General features: G+C 42.0%; 1 protein-coding gene across 1 annotated transcript in view; it reads right to left on the reverse strand.

The window, feature by feature from the left end:
• frem2a (FRAS1 related extracellular matrix 2a) overlaps positions 1–25,698 on the reverse strand; it is a 62,442-nt gene that overhangs the window by 11,675 nt on the left and 25,069 nt on the right. The window contains exons 4-12 of the mRNA XM_058628062.1: positions 18,563–18,793; positions 13,046–13,171; positions 10,781–11,032; positions 4,578–4,727; positions 4,284–4,493; positions 1,644–1,841; positions 1,213–1,377; positions 905–1,087; positions 65–195 (exon numbers count right to left, since the gene is read on the reverse strand). Coding sequence (XP_058484045.1) covers positions 65–195; positions 905–1,087; positions 1,213–1,377; positions 1,644–1,841; positions 4,284–4,493; positions 4,578–4,727; positions 10,781–11,032; positions 13,046–13,171; positions 18,563–18,793 — 1,646 coding nt within the window. The remainder of the gene's footprint in view (positions 1–64; positions 196–904; positions 1,088–1,212; positions 1,378–1,643; positions 1,842–4,283; positions 4,494–4,577; positions 4,728–10,780; positions 11,033–13,045; positions 13,172–18,562; positions 18,794–25,698) is intronic.

Genomic DNA, 25,698 nt, shown 5'->3' on the forward strand with positions numbered 1-25,698 from the left:
GTCTCGTCATTTATTTATCAAAACGACAACAAAGAAAAAAAGCACTTCTGTTTGGATTTTGTACCTGAGTTTCCGCCACCATGTTTTCATCCGGCTTCAGGTGAAGAGTGAAGGCCTCCCTCATTTCTCTGACGCCGTCAAACAGCACCTCCACCTCCACCACGTGCTCCTTGTCGCCCTCTCTGAACTCGATGTCTGTGCGCGCACACAAAACACGACACAAGAGGAAATGAGACATTTAACCTCAAATGATTCAGAGCAGCTCGGGATTTGCACTATTTGACAGGTGTGATTTGAATTGGATCACATAAATATTTCAATCCTTGATTAAACTGAGAAAGGTTCAGTGAGGAAAGACTTCCCTTCTGCTGACAGGGCATGAAAAATGCTGGAATTAAATTAAAAAAAAAAAAGACGAGATGACCCTCCACTGGACTGTTGAAGGAATAACGGTCCCCCCCATTTAGGATGAAATTAGAAATCAACGACCCTTGGCCAAATAAATCGCTATGCCCACTTTCATTGAAATGAATATTCCTATACAAAGCCTTGTTTCACACTCCACCAAACGCCTCGTCTGGTTATGCTACGATCCATAATGGGAAAGGATCGGGATAACTGCGAGTTGGTAAGAAGAAAAAAAAAGAAGCTAAACAAAGACATCAAATGAGATTTTGGAGATCAAAGGTCAAGGTTGTATAGCAGACTTCCATTCATATGGAGTTTGAATGGGGGCGGAGTCTCCCCCTGGTGGCTAACTGCTGTTCCTGCCCTACTTACAAGGCTTCGCTTTGAGCAGAGAGACTCCGTCCTTTTTAATTCCCCAGCTCTTCAACTTAAAAGCAAATGAATATACCATGCCTTTAACCATGTCCCAGTGTTCTTTTTAAATTTTTATTCTTACCTTGAGACACAGGGTAGTAGTCCTCTCCTGAGACGGCTGACCCGTCCTTGGTGTGAACGCGAACCAGCGACACTTTCGATGTGTCGCCCACTCGCACCACGGGAACCCTCACAGTCGCCACGGCGCCGACCTCTTTCGGTTCGCTGATGCTGAACTTGTTCTCCGAAAAACGAATGATGGGCTCTGGAAAAGACGGGCGTGTGGTTGCAATTAAATGCCGACAATGACGTGGAAAACAGTAACGACTTACTGCAATCATAAGTCATTTCTGCAATCATAAGTCATTTCTGCTTTCCCACTTCACTTACTGTCAGCCGTGTCCTTGATTTTCACCAGGGTCTCGTTCAGAGCTCCTACTGATGCTCCAAACTGTGAGTCGCTCTTCGGGCTGCTCAAGACCAACCGCAGCTCCTCTCCTTCTTCGTACAGCGTGTCATCGACGAGCGACAGGTTGCAGGGCTTCTCCACTTCACCTGGAGTGAACATGGTCAGGGTCGAATTACAGAACGACAAAAACTTTCCTTTTTATCGCTTTAATAGCTATTTCCCTATTTGCTCAGCTGTTAGAATAAATCTAATAAAATGCCAGCTCAGTCGGTAAGGTGTGAGAAAAAACTGTTTCGTTAATTAAAAGGGTGTCGACTCTCAAGACGAGACACTTTCCAAAAAAAAAAAAGAAAAAGAAAGAGAAGAAGACAGAGATGAAATGTGTGATGTGCATGGGTGATAACTGACGTACCTGGTAAGAAAGTGATGATGGATGCGTCTGTGTTGGGCCGTTCGTCAAAGTCGGTGGCGACCTGCGCCGAGCCCTGGCGGGTGAAGCAGCGCACGGTGGATTTGTGCCTGATGTCACCGCTGCGGTAAACCGTTGCGCCGATCTGTCCGTCGCTCTCCTCTCCAGAGAAAACCGACGAGCGGAACTGGACCTTCGGCACTGTCAGTCAACGGGACAGTTCAATCGTCACATGGTAAAGAAAGTGCTTTTTTTTCCCCCACATAAGGTAATAAAACTGAATCAAACAAGCACAAGAATCTACAGTGAGGGCTGTGTGAGGATCACATAGTGGGAGACTCTTGTTAACATTGCTCAGCACTTTAGTCTTTTCATTTTAAAATGCTAATATTTGGCAGTAAGCATTTAACAGACCGTACAGCCACTGCTCACTGACACCATAAATCACCAGAGCAAATTCAAATTCAAGGGGGTTCAAAGAGGTTCAGCACATTCTGTGTGAAATTCACTGGAGTGGTGTAAAAAAGAAATGCAAGGAACATTCCATTTGAACGTTTCTCTCTTTACTCATCATTATTTTTATATAAATGGTATTTTATAAATAGCTTAGTTATAGAACTTTACACAATTTTGTTCTCAAGGTCACAAACGTAACCAATAAACTATTGTTTTTTTTTAAAATGACAACATAGGTTACTTTTATACGTGTGTGAAAAGCAGCATTAACAGGAGAACATGAGGATTCACACCTCGTCACACACCCTCGAGGATCTCCAACTGAGTGATTTGCTTAAATGTAGAGGTGTCTGTCTTCCTCTTCCTCTGTCTCTTTCACACACACACACACACACATTGACCTGTCTGTCAAGACTGGCCGTCATCGGCACCGCGAGAATTCCCGCTGAGTCTGTGGGCCAGTGGGCCGTCAACACACTCATACATTTTTTACCATGCGCAGCAGGCAGGCAGACCTCAGCACAACACCTGCTTCTCTCTATAAGAGCTCTGTACCAAACCCGAGCACAGATAACAACGCATCGTGTGTGCGGTTTGTTAACAGGTATCCCAAATTCTCTGTGCTCAAAACCCCCCAACTTAACCCCGGGTTTTAATACGTTGAATCAGCATTCAGTCCTGGGTCGGATGATCCTGCAAGCGACTCCGATTGGGCTCAATGGGACCGAAGTGAACATGTTTATTTCCTCTTCGTTAGCTGTAATGCCTGCGTCATTTCCAGTGCAAGACTACGACGTACATTCATTTACTGGCCGTAAGCATAGTCATTAGTTGTGACTGTTTGGGACAGCACTATTGTACTATTTTCAGTCAAATCAATTGAAACATTGACTGAGAGAGGGACCAAAGTACAACATATAAAGTATAGTAACCACTATAACATTCACTCCATGGTGTTATTAGCTTTTTTGGCCCTTCTATTCTTCCTCATTTTGTTTCTGGCGCCTTAATGAGGTCACGATTCAATGGAAGAGTATTAACGCCACAAAAAATGTAAGTACATTTTTTTTTTTCTGAGATTAAAGTCAGAATTGTGTGAAAAATTCATGCTGTTTTTGTCATTTCTTTCAATTCTTTTAACATGTGGCGTTAATACTCTTCCGTACAGGTCATACATGATTGACACAAGAATGAAAAATAATAATAAAAAAAAAAACGGGAGCTCAATGGGACCGATAGTGAACATGTTTATTTCCTCTTCGTTAGCTGTAATGCCTGCGTCATTTGCAGTGCAAGACTACGACGTACATTCATTTACTGGCCGTAAGCATAGTCATTAGTCGTGACTGTTTGGGACAGCACTATTGTACTATTTTCAGTCAAATCAATTGAAACATTGACTGATAGAGGGACCAAAGTACAACATATAAAGTATAGTAACCACCATAACATTCACTCCATGGTGTTATTAGCTTTTTTGGCCCTTCTATTCTTCCTCATTTAGTTTCTGGCGCCTTAATGAGGTCACGATGCTATGGAAGAGTATTAACGCCACATGTTAAAAAAAAAAAAAAAAAAATTGAAGTAAAAAAAAATTATTCTGAGATTAAAGTCAGAATTCTGTGAAAAATCCATGCTGTTTTTGTCATTTCTTAAATTTTTTTTAACATGTGGCGTTAATACTCTGCCGTACAAGTCCTACATGATTGACACAAGAATGAAAAATAATAATAATACTAAAAAAAAAAACAGGGGGCAGAACGACGACTGCAAATGGGAGTGGTGTTATTCACATTGTTTTTAAGCAGGTTCACATGGGTTCACAAATCTTGGGGGTACCTGCTACTTTTAGTTTGAAAGACCTCGAGGGGAAAAAATGGCGTCACCAAAGGCGGTTGCAGCAGGTGCAGCCGCACCGGGGGCCCGTGCTGATGAGGCGGGCCTGGGATCTATAATTTATGCTGTGTTCCACCGCTCTATAATAATGCATGGATGAAGGGAGTGAGAGATTGAGGACACGTGTCAATGAAAACTGAATTCCGCGAGTCGCCTCAGTGGTGAATGAAAAGTGGAAACTCCACTCCACTCCAAGTCACTCGCCAGTGGTGAGCACACTGTGTGAATCTAAAATGCCCTCGAGAAACCCACTCCACTCCACTGTCAATAAAACAAGGGAAAATCACTTACAGTCAGACACGGAGTCGTTGATGAAGACTGTGGCTTTCCCAGGTTCTCCCAGAATGCCGTGCACGGGCATACGCAGGACCAGCTCGAAGCTCTCCGTCCCCTCCAGCTCTGGCTGCCCGAGGTCGTCCAAGATGGACACCCTGAGCGTCTGCACGCTGACACCGGGGGCAAAGTCCAGGTTACGACTGATGCCCACGTAGTCAACGCCAGCTGGAAGAAAGACACAAAGCGTAAGATGAGAGGACAGACTTCCAGGTAAATTCAACGACACATGCGTGGCTCCCTGAGCCTTACCCTCGGCAGAGACCGGCTCTGCTTTCCGAGAGCGGACAGTGACTGTCCCAGTCTTGGACACATCAGTCCCCGTCCTCCAGACTTTCACTTCCACGTATCCATCACTCTCGTCCACATGATACTCCGATTCTCCAAAGTAGAACACTGGAGCTGTGGAGCAAAGTTACCAAAAGGAAACTATCTTTTAAAAGTAGATAGAATATCATCCCCTTGTTATTTGTCGCTGTATTTTTACTGACATCCAATAGTTCAAAACAGTATTACATAATAAAGAAACACTGATTTTTCAACATTTCCTTAAATTTATGGAGCAAATGATTAACGGATTAACAGAGAAAGATAATCAACAGATTAATTAATGAAAATAATCATTATTTGCAGCTGATTTCTACAATCACTCTGAATCCAGTGTAGGCTGAAGCTGAAACTTTCTATTTTACTTTTTGCTCAGCAGTAATGTCACTTGTCTTGTCTTATTACTCATGCACCTGCTGTAACCTCAGACCTGTCAGCAATCTGACATGATTCATTTGTAAAAAAACAAAGCTGCCCATTAGACTGAGGTTAAACAGCGGGGAGGTTTGACCTCTCGTCCTCTCCTCCGACCTCATCCTGATCATTCCTCTGACGGAAAAGTACTTGAATGAGGATAGCAATGAAAAGCAAGGCCCCTGTGTGTGTGAGACAGTGAGTCGGAGTGAAAAAAAAAGAAAAGAAAGGCCCCCCTAGACTGCTCAAAGGCTTGTTTGAACCGACATTGTTTCCTGAAGCAGAATGCAGAAAAGTGTACTTGACAGCTTCATCTCTCGCTGACTGGAATAAAAGTTCCTGTTTCTGTTTTTAAATACCACCATCTCTCTCTCTCTCTCTCTTCTCATATATTCTGACACATCATCCAAAAATAGCGCGCGTATTATAATCCTTTGTGTCGCGATCAAACACCAAAAGCAGACAGCGGTCCAGATTGAGCCGGAGTATTTTCTAATATATATGAACTTTCATAGTTTATTTAACTGGGCCAGATAACGGAATCTAATCCTTGTGTACATAATGAAGAGAGTGAGGGAGGGGGGGGGGGGGATTGCTGCAGTGACATGGGGGACTCTCTCAGCCTGAGCATCTTCTATCAAGTGGAGCCTTTTCATGTGGAGACACAAAGCACCTGTGTTTCTCTTCTCGTATCGTTTTTCTTCTGGAATTTCTCTTTGTCTTCGCACGGCAGCGGCAGAACGTGGGTTAAACACACCCGACTGAACACAAGGGTGCGTGTGTTGATTATTACTGTATCGTGTTCCGGCATGCCTCAGCTGTAATGCTGTAAACACGTCACATATCTGTAAACATAACCAATGCGACGCACATTCCTTTTTAACGCACATGTGCTACGACAAGCTCTTAACACCGCGGGAGGGAGTCGAGTGACAACCGACGAGTGAGAACCGCATCCTCTCTTCCCTCTGGGGCCACACTTTTGGGTTAGCACTCTTGAAGTGTGTGTGAGGGCTGCTGTGGGGGGGGCGGGGCCGGGGTGTAAAGACAAATTGTGATAATTACGGCGTGCGGATGTCTGTAACCGTTTGTGTGTCGCTGCACCTTTAAACACCGTTTACAGAGCATTCTCAGCTGCGCTCTGAAGAAGGGCCCCTGCTTTCTGAAGGAGACCATAAACTCACGCCCGTGGGCATTTCACTTACAGGTGCTTTATCTCACAGTCATCGGTGCATGGGGTTAAAATTCAAACTCATTTTGAGTCACAAAATGATTGATTGTTTTTTTCCCGTTCTATAATAAATTTATCGGGAAGTATCTTATAGACCCAGTTTCCCCGTAGACCTTGCTGCCTCACATATATTATATTGTTAGTAATCTATCTTTGTTAACGCCGCCTATGTTGTTCTGCCTTATCTGTTGTTATTGTTATTTTTATTCTTTTTCCTCGTTCCCTCCGTGTAATTGTGTATTGTGTTTCATTCCAGCATCCTGCCTGGGGACAACGGTGGCTATACACGAAATTAGAAATAAATAAATAAATAAATAAATGAAGATTACAGGAGGCTTTGGCCAGTCAAGGGAAACACGGAGAGTCTCAAACAGATTCAGACAGTCAATATGCAAAGATGGTGAATTCACATGCGATCATCTGCATCTGAGGCTTTAAGAAAACGTCAATTTGAATGTAATCTGAACTATTTTAGGCCTTTAAAAACTGAAACTGATGAAATAAAACATAAATCCAACACACAATTAAATGCATTAATCATGACTGAAGGGGAAACATGTATAATGGCATAATAAAACCACATAGTTAAAGACTGGGGACTGTGATCCTATGCAATGGTGGTGGTGGCTGTTGCTCACTAATGGGAAGGTCACTGGATCAATTCCTGGCTTCTACAGCCCACACGTCAAAGTATCCTTGCGGAGACACGCTGAACCACACATCGCCCTCAATGATGTGACATCGATGTGAGAGAGCGTAAAGTAAAGTGCTCCGAGTGACTGTTAAGGCGAGGGAGGTGTGTATAAAAAAAAAATGGGCCCGTTCCATTTAGACTGACAACCAGTGACACAAAATCCTTGTATTTCTGCCGCAATCCACTCTCGGAAGGTGGAAAATAAATAAATAACCCCGCGTTTTATTCACAGCAAGGGCAATAACGGGAGTACTTCTGCTGCTCTGGGACCGCGATCAACATCAAGTCCGCCCTAACATTGATACGAAGGACTTGTGCCGCCACAGAACTACTCGGAGCTAATCTACAATTCCACAAACTCAGCTGTGCCCATATGTACCCGACCGAGAGAGAGAGGGAGAGAGGGAGAGAGAGAGAGAGAGTGAGAGAGTGTCCTCTCTTCTTGGCGGGGTACAAGGAGATGACAACACTCACTTCGAGTCAGAGTGTGCAGCCATGCAGAGCGCAGCACACAGGGAGACAGGTACTGTAGAGTTTAATCTGATAAAGTACTAAATCTAGCAGACACCCGTGGGCCTTTTTTCCCTTTGCTAAAGTGAGAGAAAAACTGCATGTGTGCTGGCGAGAGGGAGGGAGAGAGAGAGAGAGAGGTGGTGGTGGTGTTAGTGGGGAAATGGATGGAAGGAGAACAGCAGACTGAACTTGACTTTGACCTGGTGGAAGGGAGAAATGGTGCTAGGGAGATCAGCGGCAGTCACACTTAAGTGCTTTTCTTGCCACTTACCTTTGATGCAGACTTTGACATCTGACTTGGCATTGGGGGCCGTCACTTTTTATATCCCCAACGTCAGATATTTGTTCACATTTGTTCAGTTTCGAGCTTGGAAACAAGTTTGACTTCAAATTATACAGACTGGAAGCGCATCAGACCGAAACAGAGACAGGAATGGTAACAAATGGCATCATCTATTTCCCTCAAAATGAAATCGCGTGGTATTAAAGAACACCAAAAACTAGCACTTGAGACGGTTGACTCCTATGCTACAAATCAAATGAGAACCAGTTTATTCATTTTCTCATAGACTTTCATTCAATTGAAGCTCTTTTCATGTCGACCATTCATTATATTCTTACTTCCTGATTAGCTTCAGGAGTCTATGTCTACTTTCTTATATATATATATATATATTACTAAATAAATCGACAACTATTTTGAGATTCGATTAATCGGTTTGAAGCTTTTTTCATGATTAAAACAAGATTTCCGATTGTTTAAGCTTCTTAAATGTGAATATTTTCTTAATTTCTTTGCTCTGGTGAACAAAGAAATCATTCAAAGTTAATCATTTTGGTTTGTGGACAAAACAAGACATTTGAGAACATCATCATTTCCAGGTTTGATGAACACCAGTCAACATTTTTGAAGGTTTTCTGATATTTTATGGACCAACCGATTAATCGTGAAAATAATCGACAGATTAATCGATTATGAAAATAATCGTTAGTTGCAGCTCTAATATATATATAAATATACAGTATACATATATGCTTTTAACTTAGCAATTAGTTCCACCCGAGTCAGTGGAGTTCAACTGTTAGTAACTAATAGTCACAATAATGCTATATATATATATATATATATATATATATATATATATATATATATATATATATATATATATACAGTATATATACATTGTTTTGCAATTAAAGGACACAGGCACAAGTGAACACACATCACGCACACGAGTTAACACAGAGCGTTGCATCTCCCGTCTCACTATATTCCTTCCCTGCGGAGTTTGAGTGTTGAACTCGAGTGAGGGAGGCTGCAGTGTTTCAGTGGCTGGGTGCAGGTAGTGTCGCACCAGCAGACGCCGCTTCATCCTCCGAGAGGCTAAAAATGACACATCATCTCTCACGGGGGGAGGGGAGGGGAGGGGGGAGCCGGGCTTTTCACAAACACATTTCCATGCCTTTGAACTGAGCACAAGTCTTCTGACAATTTACAAACAATCAGACGGCGTCTCTTGCTTTCTTGCTTTCTTGTTAACTAGCCCCCAGATGCCTACACACACACACACACACTTAAGGTCTCCATTGTAAGTCCTCATTCTTTTATTTATCAAGTGTGGCTATATCATCGAGGACATGGAAAAAAATGAAGCGAGCATCTACAGACGATTCCTTTTTTTTTTTGTTGTTTACCTTGTGTGACACCACTTCTGTTGTACTGAAGCACTATTTCCATATTGAGGGAGAAGCAGAACATGTGTGGTGAAATAAAAGCCTTTAATGCAACTCCTGCCCTTGCTCGACATGAGCACGTTTGAACAACATTCTCTTTCATTTTGCCCTATATTTATCCATGACGGCAGCTAAATTGCAGATGCTAATTTCCCGCTAGTGAACGTGACAAATAACAACTTGAATAGAGAGGATGAAAAAAAATAATTAATTGAGGCGCATACGCGTTGCTACATCTCATTTGTCGATGATCTTTAAATACCGACTAGCGCGGAGTCACTTTGATGGAAACTAACGTGAGGGCAGTTTTTTTTTCTGCATTGGCTCTGTTGGAGGGCCGATCAATACGTTTGAAATTTTGTCCCAGCATATAATACAGTATATGGATGGCTCCGAGTTAGATTGCTCCACGCTATGTGACCAAAGTTTATTACACCACAGCGCTCTTCATCCCTCATCTTTTGAAAAGAGGAAAGTATGACTTCTAGTGTAATAATCTATAGCATGGCATTTAACAAAAAACCTTGAGCAGAGACATTCACTCTCTACCCCCCCCCCCCCCCCCCCGAGTCTATAAAGTAAATCAATGCAGAATAGTGAGGTGGTGGAGAAAGAGCCTGGAGATTGGAATAGGTATTTCCCAGCGGGCTTGTCTGTCCCAAGATAAATCTCATGCACATTTCTCTCGCTTTTTAAGATGTAATCTATATTGTCCATACAACGCTGATGAAACCAGACAAGGGACATGTGTGATAATGATGCAGTCCCACTGGACGCCCCTAGCGTGGCTCTCTGTAATTAAAAAGTGTCTGAATGACAGCAAAACAGGGAGTTTTATTCCATCTGTCTCGCCTGCGAGTGCAGGGTTTGTGTCCGGGTGTTTTCAGGACTCTTATCCTACATGGATCAACGCTAAGCGACTTTGCAAACAAGCTTAATTAGGAGAACTTCTGCCATATAAAGGCTCTGTTGACAAAAACTGCGGGACTTCTCGCACTGTGTGAATTCACACCCACAAACTGTTTTTATATGCGGCTGCGTGCCTTCATATATTCATGTGTTCTTTAACCTTAAACACACACACACACACACACTTTTGCTATGCAGACATGAATTAAATTAAATCTTCTCAACCTATTTTGGAGAAAAGAAAAAAGTATTATTCTTTTTTTCTTTATAAAGTTCACTATGATCTCTCATCCGTGTGATTTGGGTACATCACTTTCAGAAAAGGAAAAAAAAAAAAGTTTATTCAGGGCTGGATTTGAAAGTTTTCTCTGTGGAGTTGTCACTGGAAAGAGTAAGAGTGAGAAAAATGCTTCGACTCCACTCGATCTCAACTGTTTAAAGGCACACTCATATGACCACACTCTAGTTTTTACTCTCCCACTAGGGTAATTTCACGGTTTGGTATCAGTCGCGTCATTATTTCAGTACCACCGTCACGTGGACGGTGGAGGATAAAGTGGTCGAAAAAGGATGGATATTCCTTTTCTACCAAATGCTACACACTTCACCTTTCAAGTGTTGTAATTGCCTTACCGTCATCCGTATCCTCCAAGATCTGGACTTTGGTGGTGGGGTAGTGCAGCCCCAGGCGGCCCCCGACGGGCAGCGACAGAGTGACATTGAAGCTCTCGTCTCCCTCGTACAGGGAGTCGTCGATGATCACCACGCGGCAATGCTTCTCCCTCTCGTCCTTGTCGAAGCGGAGGACGCTGCCGTGCTCCTCTGGACGGGAGATGTAGTCCGAGTAGGACAGGACGGTGGTGGGGAGGGTTCCCGAGGCAGAGCCTTCACGGGGGACAATGGGGACGGAGGGGACAGCGTCAGGTGTGAGGAGTGGAAGAGGAAACGAAAAGCTATATCAATTAGAACTTTATGCTTTTCTATAATGGAGTTATTTTCACGTCCATATTCATGTTTGGCAGATTTTCATGTGGAAAGTGATGTTAGTTTCAGGCCATTGATTTCTTTTTAAATTGATTATTGAAACGCACAATATTCAAGAGACAATTATGGCTTGTAAAAGTGAAAGTTTGCCCTTGTTATTCCAGCAAGGCCATCAAGGAAGTCATTACGTGAGTCATAACATCAGAACACAAAGGGAACAGATGACCGGCACATTTAGAGCCTGTGACATTGAACAGAAGTACGTTGATTACACTCATATTAAGTTTGTTCAAAGTTCAGTAAAGTGAAGCAGAGAGACTGCGGTTCCTTTTGTGACCGAGGATTATTGAAGAGTGAACATGTGAGTTTTCTGTGTTTCATCATTTTTTAAAATCCACTCCAAAAAAAAACACATTCATTGTGTATTTATCCCAGTACTCATAAAGTTGAATTGAGCTGATTATCTCCGAGTCGAGTTGATTCATCTTGTTTTTGTCAAATTACATTTCGCGGGGACTTAAATGCGCGCGGAGAACACGGAGTCTCACACATCGTCGTTCTAATCAGACGGAAAATAAATAACTGAAAATTGCTTTTATTATCGCAAAGTGAGTGAAGTGGCGCTTTTGTAGAGTTCATATTGAAGCACACTACTGATCTGAAGAGATTACTGTAACACATGGACGGGGCACAGTTGAACAGCGAACTGTGATACTACTGAGCTCATGCTGCTTCTTATTATTTGTGGGAAATGTAAATGGGATGTGAAGTGCCTCTCCCCCAGTGCACTGCTGTGCACATCGCATTTAGATAAAATAATATACCAGCATTAAATGGACTCACAGTAAAGTGACTCTCGCAGTTTCTTTTAATCCTTTTAATTGCCGGACCCCTGAACAACGGTTAAACCTGAGTAATTAGGTTTGTCGACGCAGCCGTAAAACTATACGATGTTTTCAATTCTGGTCAATAGAGGAAACCTTAACTCTGTGTTGTGTGTAGCTTTTTAAAATTACATTCGTAAAAAAAACAATCCGCACGACTGTGTGTGTTTCGCATTAAAATCTCATGTCGCCCGGAGACATTTAACCAGCCTGTACAGTAAAGTAAAGTAAGTGCCTTTTTGCTAACGCCATCGTGGGATTGGGTGCCTATTTCCTTTCCTCTTGGCCATGGTCTGATAGTTTTGCTTGACCAATTTTAAGGGCGCAGCATACAAGTAATGTTACATCATTATTGTTCACCAGGACTAAACAGAAAAAAAAAAATAATAAATCACCATAAATGACATAGTGAAGCAACACCACAGACTCTTTAAAGCAGGGGTCTCAAACTCAAATGACCCGGGGGCCACTTGAGTTCATATTAAGTGGTGGGTTAGAAGAAATTGATTGGAGGGGGGGCCGCATGTGGCCCTAATAGTTAATTAGGGTAACTAAATTGAATCCCAGTTCGTTTGGGGAGGTGTGAATACCCAACCGAACGCTGATCCGCACCAAAGAAGCGAACTCTGGTCTGCCTAAAAACGTAGGTCTCGGTTGGTTTCAAGTGAAGCGGACTACAACAACAGGGCATTGTGGGTAAACACAACTAAAACAAACGTGTGTGTAGAACGATAGCCGGGAGCAAATAAACTAGGATATGAATTAATTAATACTTTATACTAAAGTGGGAATTTTTGCACCTGGATGAACAATAACATTACTTCATATATACGCCGGTTTCACCTGAAAAAATAGAATTTTAAATACACTTTAATTATTACTGTGTTTGTTTTTTGTGCTGCTGATGCCACAGAGATGAGCTCACACCGTGTTCAGTTTGACCATGAAAAGCAGCACACAGTCACAGGGAAGCAGGGCGAGTATTCTGAGGATCACGGGTTATATGAGGTGAGAAAAGGCTCGTTCATACCCTGCTGTGTGTAGCAGACCACCATAAGCTCCTGGCTGATGTCTCCGCTGCGGTGCACCGGGATGAAAAGCTCCCCAACATCTTCCTCCACGGAGTGGATCTGTTCAGGGAAGAACACAGTGGACTCTGTTTTGGAGGAGAAGAGAGAGGAAAAAGTAGGGGGGGGAGGAGAGTGGAGTCAGAGGAAGAAGAGAGAAAAAAAAATGGTATAACAATCTGCAAAAAATCCACTGTGCATGAGAGCACTGTGGACTGACACAGGCTTTTGTTCTGGTTCTACATTAGTGAGTTTCAGCTGGCTTTTCTAAAAAAAAAACCTACACATCTATTGAAGTGGTACTCCTGCAGCGTGCCTATTCATATTCAAAAATAACTCTCCATCACAGTTTTCAGTTTGACGCAACCAGAGGTGCTCTTCCTGGCTACCTAGTGTGTCGCACACTATTCCACATGCAAGCCTCTCGCAGTTCATGCCGCTGGGAGCGCCACGTATCGACAGCTCCATGCACAGACGGGGGTCAGTCGAGCCGCCGCTCTTATTTGCTCTCTCGCTTTCCCCACTCCTCGCTCCATCTCTGAGAGGAGTCTGTGATTGAGAGCGAGACTTGGAGTCAGTGAAAGCGTCATCTATCAAAGAGAAGAACTCACTGCCATTATAGAAACAATAAATGTTACGGCTATTTTCCAGGGACGCAAGGGGGACCGATAAAAAAATACAAACGCGGACTGAGTCTCGACTCATCCTAGATGTTCTTGTGAGTGCTTCCCCCCTCCTCTACTCTTCTTTTTAGTGAATAAAATGTATAAATGAATGGACGATAGGAAGCGAAAGGCACTTGTGGCTCATTTAAAACACAAAACAACAGATTTGGACGTTTGATTCAACACCCAGCATAAAAAGAGATCAACACCTGAGATGATTCTTCAGGACGGAGTCATCATCAAAGACAATCTTACACACGGCGGGTGGTCAAACATTGCTTTCTTCTCATGGTAACTCCCTAAATCGCTCCTTCCTCCGCTCAATCTTCCTGCGCCGCTTTCTGACGGTGCCCACAATTTGTCACTCCCCGGGAGGCTCAGCGGCTCATAGCAGGGGATTGGGCTTTGCTTACTTATTCACATGCACAAACACACACTCTCACAGCTACCTTTCAAAGACTTTTCATTGATTTTCCATTCATAAAGGACGCACTCAGTTGGGATGCACTGATTTATTGGCTGTACATCAGTAGCAGCTGTTAACGACCTACGTTCAAATAAAACGACTCACTGATAGAGACAATGATGTTCATCCTGGCTATGCATGATGAAAATATATTATAATTTCATGAGTTTAGTATTCGAACAAGAGGATTTTGTCATCGAATGTCTCTTTTTTGCCAATTCAGGGGCCTCATTTTAGCTCGGGCGGCGCAATTTGATCTCAAGTGGGCCGTACCACTTAAATCACAGCATAATAACTTATGAAGAACAAGAACTCCAAGTATATTTCTACCAAAACGACGGCTCTTACTGAGGTTTCTCCACTTTGTGACAGCCGGTCCCAAATGGCTGTCACAAAGTGAGGGTCTAAGGACAGAGGGTGTCAAGTGCTGTACAGACTGTATCGCACTTCGAGGCAAATTGTGTTACATGTATAATTCCTTTTTTTTTTCACAATTATTGTTTTTCATAATCTTGATCCTTAGACTTCTTTAATCTCATCTTGTTATTTGTATGAATTTGTGATTATTTGAAGGAAGCAAAAAAACCCAAAAAACTTTAAAACAATGATTATTTCTATGTATCGCTGCCACAAAAGAGCAACACATAAAAAAACTCATTTCCAAAAACAAACCCCACTGTAATCTGTATCAGCTGTTGACTACATTGTAATTTTAATCAGCAGTTTCGCCTAGAATCTGGCAATCTGTGCATCGTTAAAGCAAGATGAAATGCTGAACTCTAAGCAGAATATCAGAAATGATGTTCAAATTGCCTCAGCAAGTTTGAGTCGTCATGAGGTCTCCTGGTCTGGTTAGTGTTTATACCTGTTAGTCTGCGTAAGCCCTTATTTCCCCCCCCCTATCTTCACAATTCAGCGCACACTCGTGCCTCAACATTTATGAAAGTAAATTCACAGCCAAGCGGATCAAGTTCTCTTTCTGGAGACGATTGTTTTAAAAGATTAATGTGAAGACTGAAAACACACATATTGCAGCGACTGTTAAAGTCACGGACACCTGCGTCTTACTATGAAAAAAGAAAACACGCAGAACAAAAAGAAAATCAGTTTGGCTTTCATTTCTCGGTCAAATCTGCTGAATTATTAAATCATTTCATGAATAACCCATGGAGCGGGGACATTTTGTTTTTACTGTTTGGATGTTGTTGTCATCGTCGCGCTCTTTACTCGTTGCTACTTTCCAATCAGCCTGAAGCGCACCTGCAAATGTAAACGGACGACACGTGCGGGTCACGCACTAAGCTGCGTGTTCCTGACGTGATTTTACATTAAAGTGAGACAAAGCTCCTACAATTACAATCAAAGTGACTGCAGCTGGCCTTGTGGTTCCATATAAAAAAACATTACACAACAGAGAGAGCCGTTCTTCATCATTTAGTGGAATGACCTTGACGCAAAACAAGCGCAGCTCCACTGATATATGGTGTCCTTGCTGCGGTAGGAGCAAGAAAGATTTCCCTGATTACGGCGCGATGCTGCAGCAAACAGTCTAACAGCAGGCTCCCACCTTCATCTTTACTCAGCATTGTGCATGAATTATATATGAAAGAAAGTCATAAAGTTTTGGAGGAGGAAAGCCAGGCTATCACACCCTGTAATTACACAAAGTTTGTTATTGCGGCAGCACTTAGAGTGCGGGTTTGTTACCACGGGCCAATACAGATACAGAGGGATGATGGAGAGTATGCACTCTAAGAAAAAGAAAACAATATCCAAGTGCTTCAGGCGTCCATGCAGATAAACATAGAGTGTCCGCACTGTTGGAACAAATTCAGCCTTAATTTCTTTACTTTTTTTTTTTTTGCTTAAACCTCAGTGATCCCCTCTCCTCCTTTAAAGCTGATATTAGCCTAGCTGACATGTCCTCTGGGGAGGGAATCTCCAGGCTAACCACAAAGACCAGACAAAGCCAGTTTTCATCATTAGCAAAAGGAGGCTGGTGTACAGCAAACGCCACAGGCATAGCTATAGCTCCACTGGCCCATTAGAGTGCCGAGTGGCACATCTCTGTCACATTAGACGATCCCCAGAGGAGACGGAAAACAAACCAGCCCCTGCCCTCAACACACAACGTAATTAACCCACAGGGGAGAAGAGATAGACACAGACGAATGTGAGGGAATGAGACAGAGAGAGAGAGAGAGAGACAGCTCAACGCGGAGTGATGGAGAGAGAGAGAATGAGGAGACAAATGAGAGTGATGAAAGCAGCTGTTGGGTGTCACTGTAAAAAAAAGCTGCAGTGTTTCTGTGTTTTGTTTTTTTTATCTCTAATTACCAAAAACTTGAGTTGAGGAGGGGAGTAATGCACACACATACACAATAAAAAAACCTGAACGTAGCATCACAAGAGAATATTAAACCTTGCCAGAGCCGTGCAGCTATTTTTGGAACGACTCAATATTCCATTCATATTATAAATGTGAGACAAATACACAAACTCAAGTTTGAACCAGTTTGAACCGGGTTTTTTGACCAGTGGGGAACGGGTTAAATCAACATTCATTCCACATGGGAATGAATGTTGTGATAAGTGATGCAAACTCTGGCATCATTTACGCCACAACGGTCATTTTCTGACCATTAGTCATGAATGTCTGTCGCATACTTTATTTATTTTTACAATGACGGACAGCACTAACTATTTGTTATACTTGTGTACACCAGAGCCTTTGCATCTCATGCAGATACTTATTATTTTTTATTTCTAAGCTTCTCACTTGTTTTTGTGTTTCGTTGACATCTGCTCTTTATGCCTTTGATTTGCCTGCGGGGACAAATAAAGGATTTTGAACTGAACTGAATTGAATTGAAACAACATAGTGATCGTCTAGTTATACTATCGTATAAATACATGTGGTTATGCTGCTTTTTTTCCTTGTATTGTTGTTTTTGAAAATTAGGCAGCTGGGAGTCTGTGTGGTGTTCATTACAAATGTCCGTCAGTGTTATCAGCACTATTTGTTCAGGTGGGGAAAACAAATATTTCCTATCCTTTTTTTATTATTGTTATTATTATTATTATTATTATTATTATTATTAATAACTTATTTTTAAATCCTCTACATTGTGGCTCCACAGCAGCTGCATTCGAATTTCATTTTTAATAACGGATGAGGAATATTGACACAGAACTGCATAAAAAGACAAGTTCATGATGCAAAATAGCGAATGCATAAACAGCGATAAAACATTTCTTATAATCTGTTTGTGTGAGTCATCGCTAAGCTGCCAATCAAACTTCCTAAACAGGAAACTTTCACCTAACATTCTGCATTTGTAAACAACATATCTATAAATATTTTATTCCAGGTAGAGAAACAATTTCAGGCAAAATGTGCAAAAATAATTGTGTATTTTTTTTTTATACTTAAATAAAAGGTGCATTTTCTTACCCTTTGCCCAGCAGCTGCTATGACAGGTGACAGTAGAAAAACCACAGCTGTAAATAAATGAACGATGCTAATTCACCGTCACACGGTGAGCAGAGCCGCGGTTAATGTGATCAGTGCAGTACATACATAACACGCGTATATTTTTACATTTAAGAAGAATTTAATCTAGAAAGTATGTGGTTACTAAACGCTGTGGAGTAAAAAGTGCAATAATTATCTGTAAAAAAAAAACTAAAAACTGGAGTGAACGGTAGGAGAAATTAAATGTCAATATACTACATATATATATATATATATATATAATATAATATATAATAATGTATAATATATCAAAATACAGCCTACTAAATATTCAATTTCTTAAAGCCAAAACGTGTGTCATTGTAAATATGTTATTCAAATGAAAATGAGAAGAATTATGTAAAAAAATGACCATTCCCTCTCATATCGCAAATCACAATTTCAGTCAAAAATAATCGCAAATATTTAAAAATCATTCGACCACTTAATAATAAAAACTGCTTTGTTTCCATAGCCTTAAAATCTGTCTTTTCCGTGAACTTTGCAAACTTGCACCCTGTTTCTACAGCAGCTTGAATGGACATTGATTTTGTATTTTAAAGTAAAGGCATTTGAATGAAATGAACATTTCCGCTCATATAAACCAACAAAGAAGAAGAAGAAGAAGGAGGAGGAAATGTCAGAGAGAGCTGGAGAGTTGTGAAAGCGTGTTTACATCCTTTCCTGTACGCAACGGCCTCTGTAGGCCACCGTAGTTCCATGGTTTGTTGCACTTACGCAGCATTAGACGTCATTAATTCTTACACACTGGCCCTTTAAGTACAGCTCTTGAGTAAATATAGTCTGTCTGAGTGTAAGTGTGAGTCATACTGACCATCGCTCGGATCCACGATCTCTACAGTTGCTGCGGCAGGAGACTCCATCACGGCCATCACTGGCTCTGAAAGCACGATCTGGAAAGTCTCCGCCTGTTCGTACTTCCCGTCGGTCAGGATCCGGACCCGCCACGTGGCGCTGGTCTGTCCTGGGTTGAACTGGACCTGCTTCTGAGACTTCCCCTTGAAGTCCTCATCCTTCTTAGCAGTGGCATCCTGGGTGCCAATGCCTGATGGACACAGGGAGGAGAGCAAATTAGAAAAAAAGTGGAGACGAAGCAAAGATAATGATCATGAAAACGAGTCAGGGGAGGAGAGGAAAACAGATGAAAATCCGATTAGATATTCACACCCTTTAATGTTGTTCAGAAAGTGGTGTGAAATGAGCGCCGCATCTGCTTTTCCACGCCGATCACTCGCAGAGCCTCGGAAACGTGTGAAATGAATTTTCTGACTGAAGCGTTTAAATAAACATGTTCACCTCACCGAGATGGTGCTATGCATGCGATCGTGTGTGTGTGTGTGTGTGTGTGTGTTTGCGAGTGTTTTCTCTTCACGTGCCTCTTATTTCATTTATGACAAGTCTTTCATGCACTTTAGAGGGATCCATCTAACATTCATGCCCATCGACACTCCCGCTTCAAAGTGGGAACACTCGCAGTTACGACTGGGTTTTCACATAAAACACATAAAGGAGACTCAGGTGGAAAAAGCCATACTGTAAATCAGTATCTGCTGCTCATGTCCCTTTGTCTATGCACACAAACAACAACCAGAGCTGACGGATGTCTGGTGGATGCTTCGTACGCGTATATAGAAAGGATTTGCTCCCTTTTGTCTTTATTTGTTCAGACACTAAAACCCTCCGCGAGGTGACAAACACATGCAGCTGAGACTGGATACATTCTATTGTGCACACAGTGAGATCTGAGAGGTGAGTATTGTATGCAAATCCTGAGCCAAAAATAACACGCGCACATGCAGGCATACAAACTTTTACGCTCATTTTACTGTGCCTGCGAGGACCCTAAGGGATTTTAATCATTCCCAAAACTGAGAAGAATGAAATATATATTGTCGTTTTTTGCTCAAGTGGCTGTGTGTTGTGCTGCAGACGGGGTAAAAGCTTTGGAGTAAATGACGAATAATTTAGAGGTTCACTGTTTTGGATCATTTTTCCTCAACGGCAGCAGCGAGAGGCTCCACAGCTCGTTTTCACATTTGACCCGAGCATCATCGGAAATGTAACACCCTCTGTTTGCCCGCGTTTGAAAAACTGGAAAACTAACGATGGTGCTGTTCCTCACTGCAGCTGCACGGACACACAACGCACTGGACTGCTGACAAGTCCCTCTAGGAAATCACAGGCAACGACTGCACATAATACACTCACAATATCTTTGGCAGTGCCAAGAGTAGCATGAAGAGAACAATGTTATAGCTTGTTGAAGATATTTAAAAATAAATGTTTCAGTCTTGGGTGATCTGGCACCTCTGAGGTGATAAGTTATTCTACAACATCTCCATCTAAGCTAAGTTTCTTTAAACTAGGGCTGTCAAATGATAAAGCAAGTGGTTAACCAGCTTTTACCAATGTATCTCCATTGGGAAATAAATGAATGTCAAGAGAATGACTTCATGAACTTGACTTTTATATTTATTTGGTCATTTTAAATCAAAATTACACACAATATTTACTTCAAGCGGCAAAAAACATTTGCACTTTGCAGGAGATAAAGTCTGGTTAACTTCTCTGTTTCAAACAGGTTATATATTATATATAGTAGCAGAAGTGGAAAGTAATGGATTACATTTCTTTGCGTTACTGTAATTGGGGTTTGTTGTGTACTTTTTTTAAAATCTGTAATTTTACTTTTACTTGAGTATTTTATTTTGGAAGTACTGTACTTCGCTACGTTTTAAATCACATCCATTACCGAGTAAAAAAAAAAAGTTGGCCTGAATTAAAAATAAATAAACGCTATTGAAACTTTGGCAGGGAATGATGAAGACACGTGAATGACGAGGACAAGTGAATGATGAGGACAGGTGAATGACAGGTGAATGATGAGGACAGGTGTATGACGAGGAAAGGTGAATGACGAGGACAGGTGTATGACGAGGACAGATGAATGATGAGGACAGGTGAATGATGAGGACAGGTGTATGACGAGGACAGATGAATAATGAGGACAGGTGTATGACAAGGACAGGTGTATGACGAGGACAGGTGAATGACAAGGACAAGTGAATGATGAGGACAGGTGAATGACAGGTGAATGATGAGGACAGGTGTATGACGAGGTAAGATGAATAACAAGGACAGGTGAATGACAGGTGAATGATGAGGACAGGTGAATAACGAGGACAGGTGAATGACAGGTGAACGATGAAGACAGGTGTATGACGAGGACAGATGAATGATGAGGACAGGTGTATGACTAGGACAGGTGAATAACGAGGACAGGTGAATAACGAGGACAGGTGAATGAAGAGGACAGGTGAATGATGAGAACAGGTGTATGACGAGGAGAGGTGAATGATGAGGACAGGTGAATGATGAGGACAGGTAAATGACGAGGACAAGGAGAATGACAGGTGAATGACGAGGACAAGGTGAATTGGCACTAATTCAGGTCCCCATTTGTGACCTTTGACCCATTTTGACTGACACATTATGTGTTTACATATTTTAATTTGCCACACTTTGATTTATAAAGGTATGCCTTTATAAATTAGTAAATTTTAAACAAGCTACTTTTATACTTTAACTTGAATACATTTTTAGACCAGTACTTTTACTTGTACTCAAAATAGTGGTACTTTTACTAGAGAATATTTCACTCTTTCCACCTCTGTATATTAGGGTTGGAGAGATGAATGAACCGGGCTGCGGCTGTGGAGCAGGTTGTCTTTAAGCCAGAAAGTCATGGGTTTGCTCCCCAGCTCCTTCATGTCGATATGTCCTTGGGCAAGACACGGAAGCACAAGCTGCTCCTGACGGCTGTGCCGGCAGTGTGAATATGACATGAAATATGAATGGGAATTAAGGATGTGCGATCGAAAAAGCACTGCACGTAGACACACTGTATGAACGTGCGAGTCAGTGGGAGTGAGTGGTTGAACGGCAAAGCTGTAGTGTAAAGCAGCTCTGAGTGGCTGTCAAGACTAGAAAAGCGCTATATAAATACAGATTATTTACCGGCAGAGATTCACAGATTCGGTGAAACGTGAGCCAGCAGCAGAATTGTTTCTCCGCGTTTCTCTGCTGCAGCTTCGTTTATTTTATATCTGTTATCAGTGAGGTGTCCTCATAAAAGAGTCTCTATATGTCCCATCTTTTCTGTCCTGACGATCAGTTTGATCTACATCAAATAAAAGACACAGAGGGATAATCCTCACTACAGGACGCATGAAGGTTACGTAGCCTTACTGTACAAAACCCCCTGAAGGGCACAGACGTATGTGTCTTGCCTGAGGTTGCATGAGGTTTCCTTCACAGCAGGTGGGAACACACTCACCCAGGACCTTTTCACTGCTTCACAGCCACAGTCCATTGTATTTGTCTCCATAAACACACACCTACAAAGAGAGTTGCCCACGACACACGCTCTCTAGCTGCAAATATTTATTTCTTTTGTTCGGCATTGTTGATCATTTCACCACCGAAAGCAAAGACTGCACAGAGCCACATTTTGCTTGAGTGTAAAATATGCAATTCATCATAAAACTGTGGGATTGCAGGCACCTATATGCTCATTATAACGCGCAGGTAATTTCACAAGGAGACAATTGAGGCAGACATCTCTAGAAACAAGGATCAGGAAAGGGCCACGCTTTCCATTCTCTGCTGGTGAAATAAAATTATCTCTCCATCCACCTGGCTTGGCACCAATAATGAGGCTGGAATACATCCCACAGGAGATGATATACAGTATCTTAACCTGGCAAAGGTACACCTTGTTAACAATCCTCCATTTATCTCTTAGCGCGAGGACAGACCAGGGAAGGACAGAGCAGAAAGGACAAAAAAAAACAACCCTGATTTATTCAAAGAGAATGAGAAATTGCATTTCCATCTTGTTTCCCCGTGGGGTTGGAAAGGAAAAGGGAAAACCTTGTGGATGAGAGGTGAACCATTTTCAAATAAAGTCCAGTTGCCTCTACCTGCAGTCTTGAAGATATAATGACCTGGAAGACCGAGAACTTTCACAGAAAAAGGAAAGGAAAGGAAAGAATGAAGCCTCTTGAATGAGAGGTGAAACGTCTTCCAAATATAACCCCTCAAGTCCAGGTGTCTCTTGTTTCCCCAGGCAAAAAAGTCCAGTTGCCCAACATCTACACTATTCAAGATACAATGACACAATGACATAGAAGCTTCTCAGGAAAAGGAGAGGAGAGGAAATGTGTGGGCAAGATAAGGACGTCAGATTTGGGTGTTTTATGAAAAGCACCCAGCGAGAGGGTGTGACAAAACAAAGACAGCCAGCAGAAGTAACATCGCATCACAAACACAGGATGCACATGAGGAGGTGAGAATCCAAAGAACCGAGCTGGAGTGAGACGGGCATGCAAAAAAAAAAAAAAAGAGAGAGAGAGAAAAGGAGGCTAGATATAAGATGAATGAGAAATGGAAAGTAGGTGGAAGAATGGAAGAGAGATGCTTATGGCACAGGACTCGAGACCAGGACTGTGAGGCTGCGAGGGAGCAGCAGGAAGAAGAGAGGTGGTGGTGTCTTTGATGAGAAAAGAAAAAAAAAGAAGCAGGTTAGGTGAAAAAGGACCAACTGCTGTCTGTATACCGATGGTGAAATGAGGTGAAATGAGATTATGGATGAAAAGACATGGAAGTGAGACGGGTTAAGTGGGTTGACGAGTCAGTGGGACGGGCGTCATAAAAGGAGAGGAGAACGTGAGAGAACTCATTTTTGAGGACGGCAAACAGAATTATACTGTGAGTGCACACAAGTGGACACAGTCTTTTTTCCCGCCTTTACACCTGGCATTCGGATGCGTTTTCTGTGATCGGATATGGCTTCACCACATGTATTCACACCTGGTATTAACATGCGTCTCCGGTGTCCACATCAAGATCCGACTGCTGCCCAATCACGGTCAAAGAATATAAGGACAAACACAAGAGGATACTTGAATGGAACCGCGTGCCCCTGACCTGGCTCTTCGTGCTTGGATTTCTCTTTCCTCGAGCAGCCAGCTACACGTGTAAGCTTGAAAACATCCAGTCTGGTTCCAGTGCTCGTGTCCAGGCGCGCTGGGCCTGAGCTCTGCTGTGTGGGAGCATCTTTGAACCTTGATCTCCTCTCTGCAGTCCTCCTTGACTGATCCTCCTCACATGTACACTCCTGTTGTGATGGAGCGCGTTTGGAACAGCATTGTCCTTCACCGTATCCTGGCACTGCACTAGCTTTCATCAGCAAAGCCTCTGTCAACAATCCTGGGTTCATCTACATCGCTGATATACTCCCTGTCTGAAATGACTGAATTATTTGTGCATCGCAAACACAGAGCGTCAGCGAGAGAGAGAGAGAATGAAACAATAACTGAGGTTTTACCACAGAGATTTCTTTCTTTCTTGTCTTATTAATGTATTATTTAACTTCTTTTACCCTTTTAAGATTTTAAAGCTTCTCATCTTCCGAAATGTCTTTTGGTTTTGACAGCTATCGATTGAGATTTGGGCCTGGGTCTAAATCGGACTACATCTGTAAAGTGTGTCCATGTAAATGCAGTAAGGCCACGACTCATTTCCCTTGAGCTCAAACAAGCAGCCGATTAACTAATGAATCAACTGAAAATAAATCAGCAACAGTTTTGACAGTGTAATAATGTTTTTCAAGCCAATAGGTGTTCAAATGCGAGTATTTGCTTTCTTTCTCTGCTTTGTATGATTGTAAAATCAATACGTTTGGATTTTGAAACTACCGTTATGACAAAAAAAAAAGAGCGAGACAAAAATCTATTGAATTATGTCTCCTTGGGCTCTGGGAAACTGCGGTGCCATTTCTCAAATGTCCAAATCACTTAACTGACCTCGGTCCAACTGATGATTTGTTTCACTGCTGCAGAAACGAAATATCAAGAGAAAATGGCTGCAGAAGTGATTTTTAAAGTTTTGTGATTGTTTAAGTATGTTTAAACAATATAAAACAAATATAAATGTTATTTTTATTTCATCATTAACACAATCATAAACAGTTTATCCGTTTGGTATATTTCATTTTCATGGTTTTGTCAATCACACTGGTGTTCACTCATGTGTGTATCATCTATTTCCCTCTAAATGGAAACATAACTTACAAATGTGACATAATCGAGACGAGGTTTCACAAGGTATTCACTTTTCAAACTGAAAGCTGAATACCTCTTTAAATCCAAAATTCAAAAACAGGTAAAACCCACAGAAAGGCGATAGACTCCTTTCCTTCTCCTGTATACGCCGGGAAAAGTGAATCATGTTATAATTTGAAGTACCACTGGTGGGTCCGTGTCGGCTTCAAACACTTGCTGACAAACTCCTGAACGCATTCATCAAACACACGCTGCAAAATGATCTACTGCGGAAAGAAATCATTAAAACTTAAGCCAAACAACATGAAAGCTAAATTAGCAGCGAGAGGGAAACAAGCAGAGCCTCGGCAACAGACTCTTAATGAGATACTGGTTTGACAACAACACCAACTACAGCTTCGGAATTGAGTCGAGATGACAGCAAAAATCAATCGGTGGTACTATTACTGTGGCAGTATGGTATTGGATTGCATTAGATTGTACGGTGTTTTCTACTACTTGGTCCATTTTGAAAGTATTGCCACTCTATTATTGGCTCATTGGCTCCATTCTTCTGTTCACCGGCTCAGCAAATTGAAATCTATAAAAGTTATTAGACGTTGATCAGCCGCAGTTTCTCGGCCTGGGTTTGTCATGGACTGGACCGTACTTCATCATCTGCGGCTGAGCAGAACCTCACTGGACATACGGACACACGAATACTAGAAATAGAGTTAACCAGTCACTTTATCAAGAGTCGAGGACAACACCCAGTGTGGTCTTACTGCCGTAGACCATCTGCTGCACGATTCAGAAATAGTCTTTTTATACTTTGTTCACAACAAGT

The sequence above is a fragment of the Solea solea genome, chromosome 4, assembly GCF_958295425.1.
Source record: "Solea solea chromosome 4, fSolSol10.1, whole genome shotgun sequence".
Lineage (NCBI taxonomy): Eukaryota > Metazoa > Chordata > Actinopteri > Pleuronectiformes > Soleidae > Solea > Solea solea.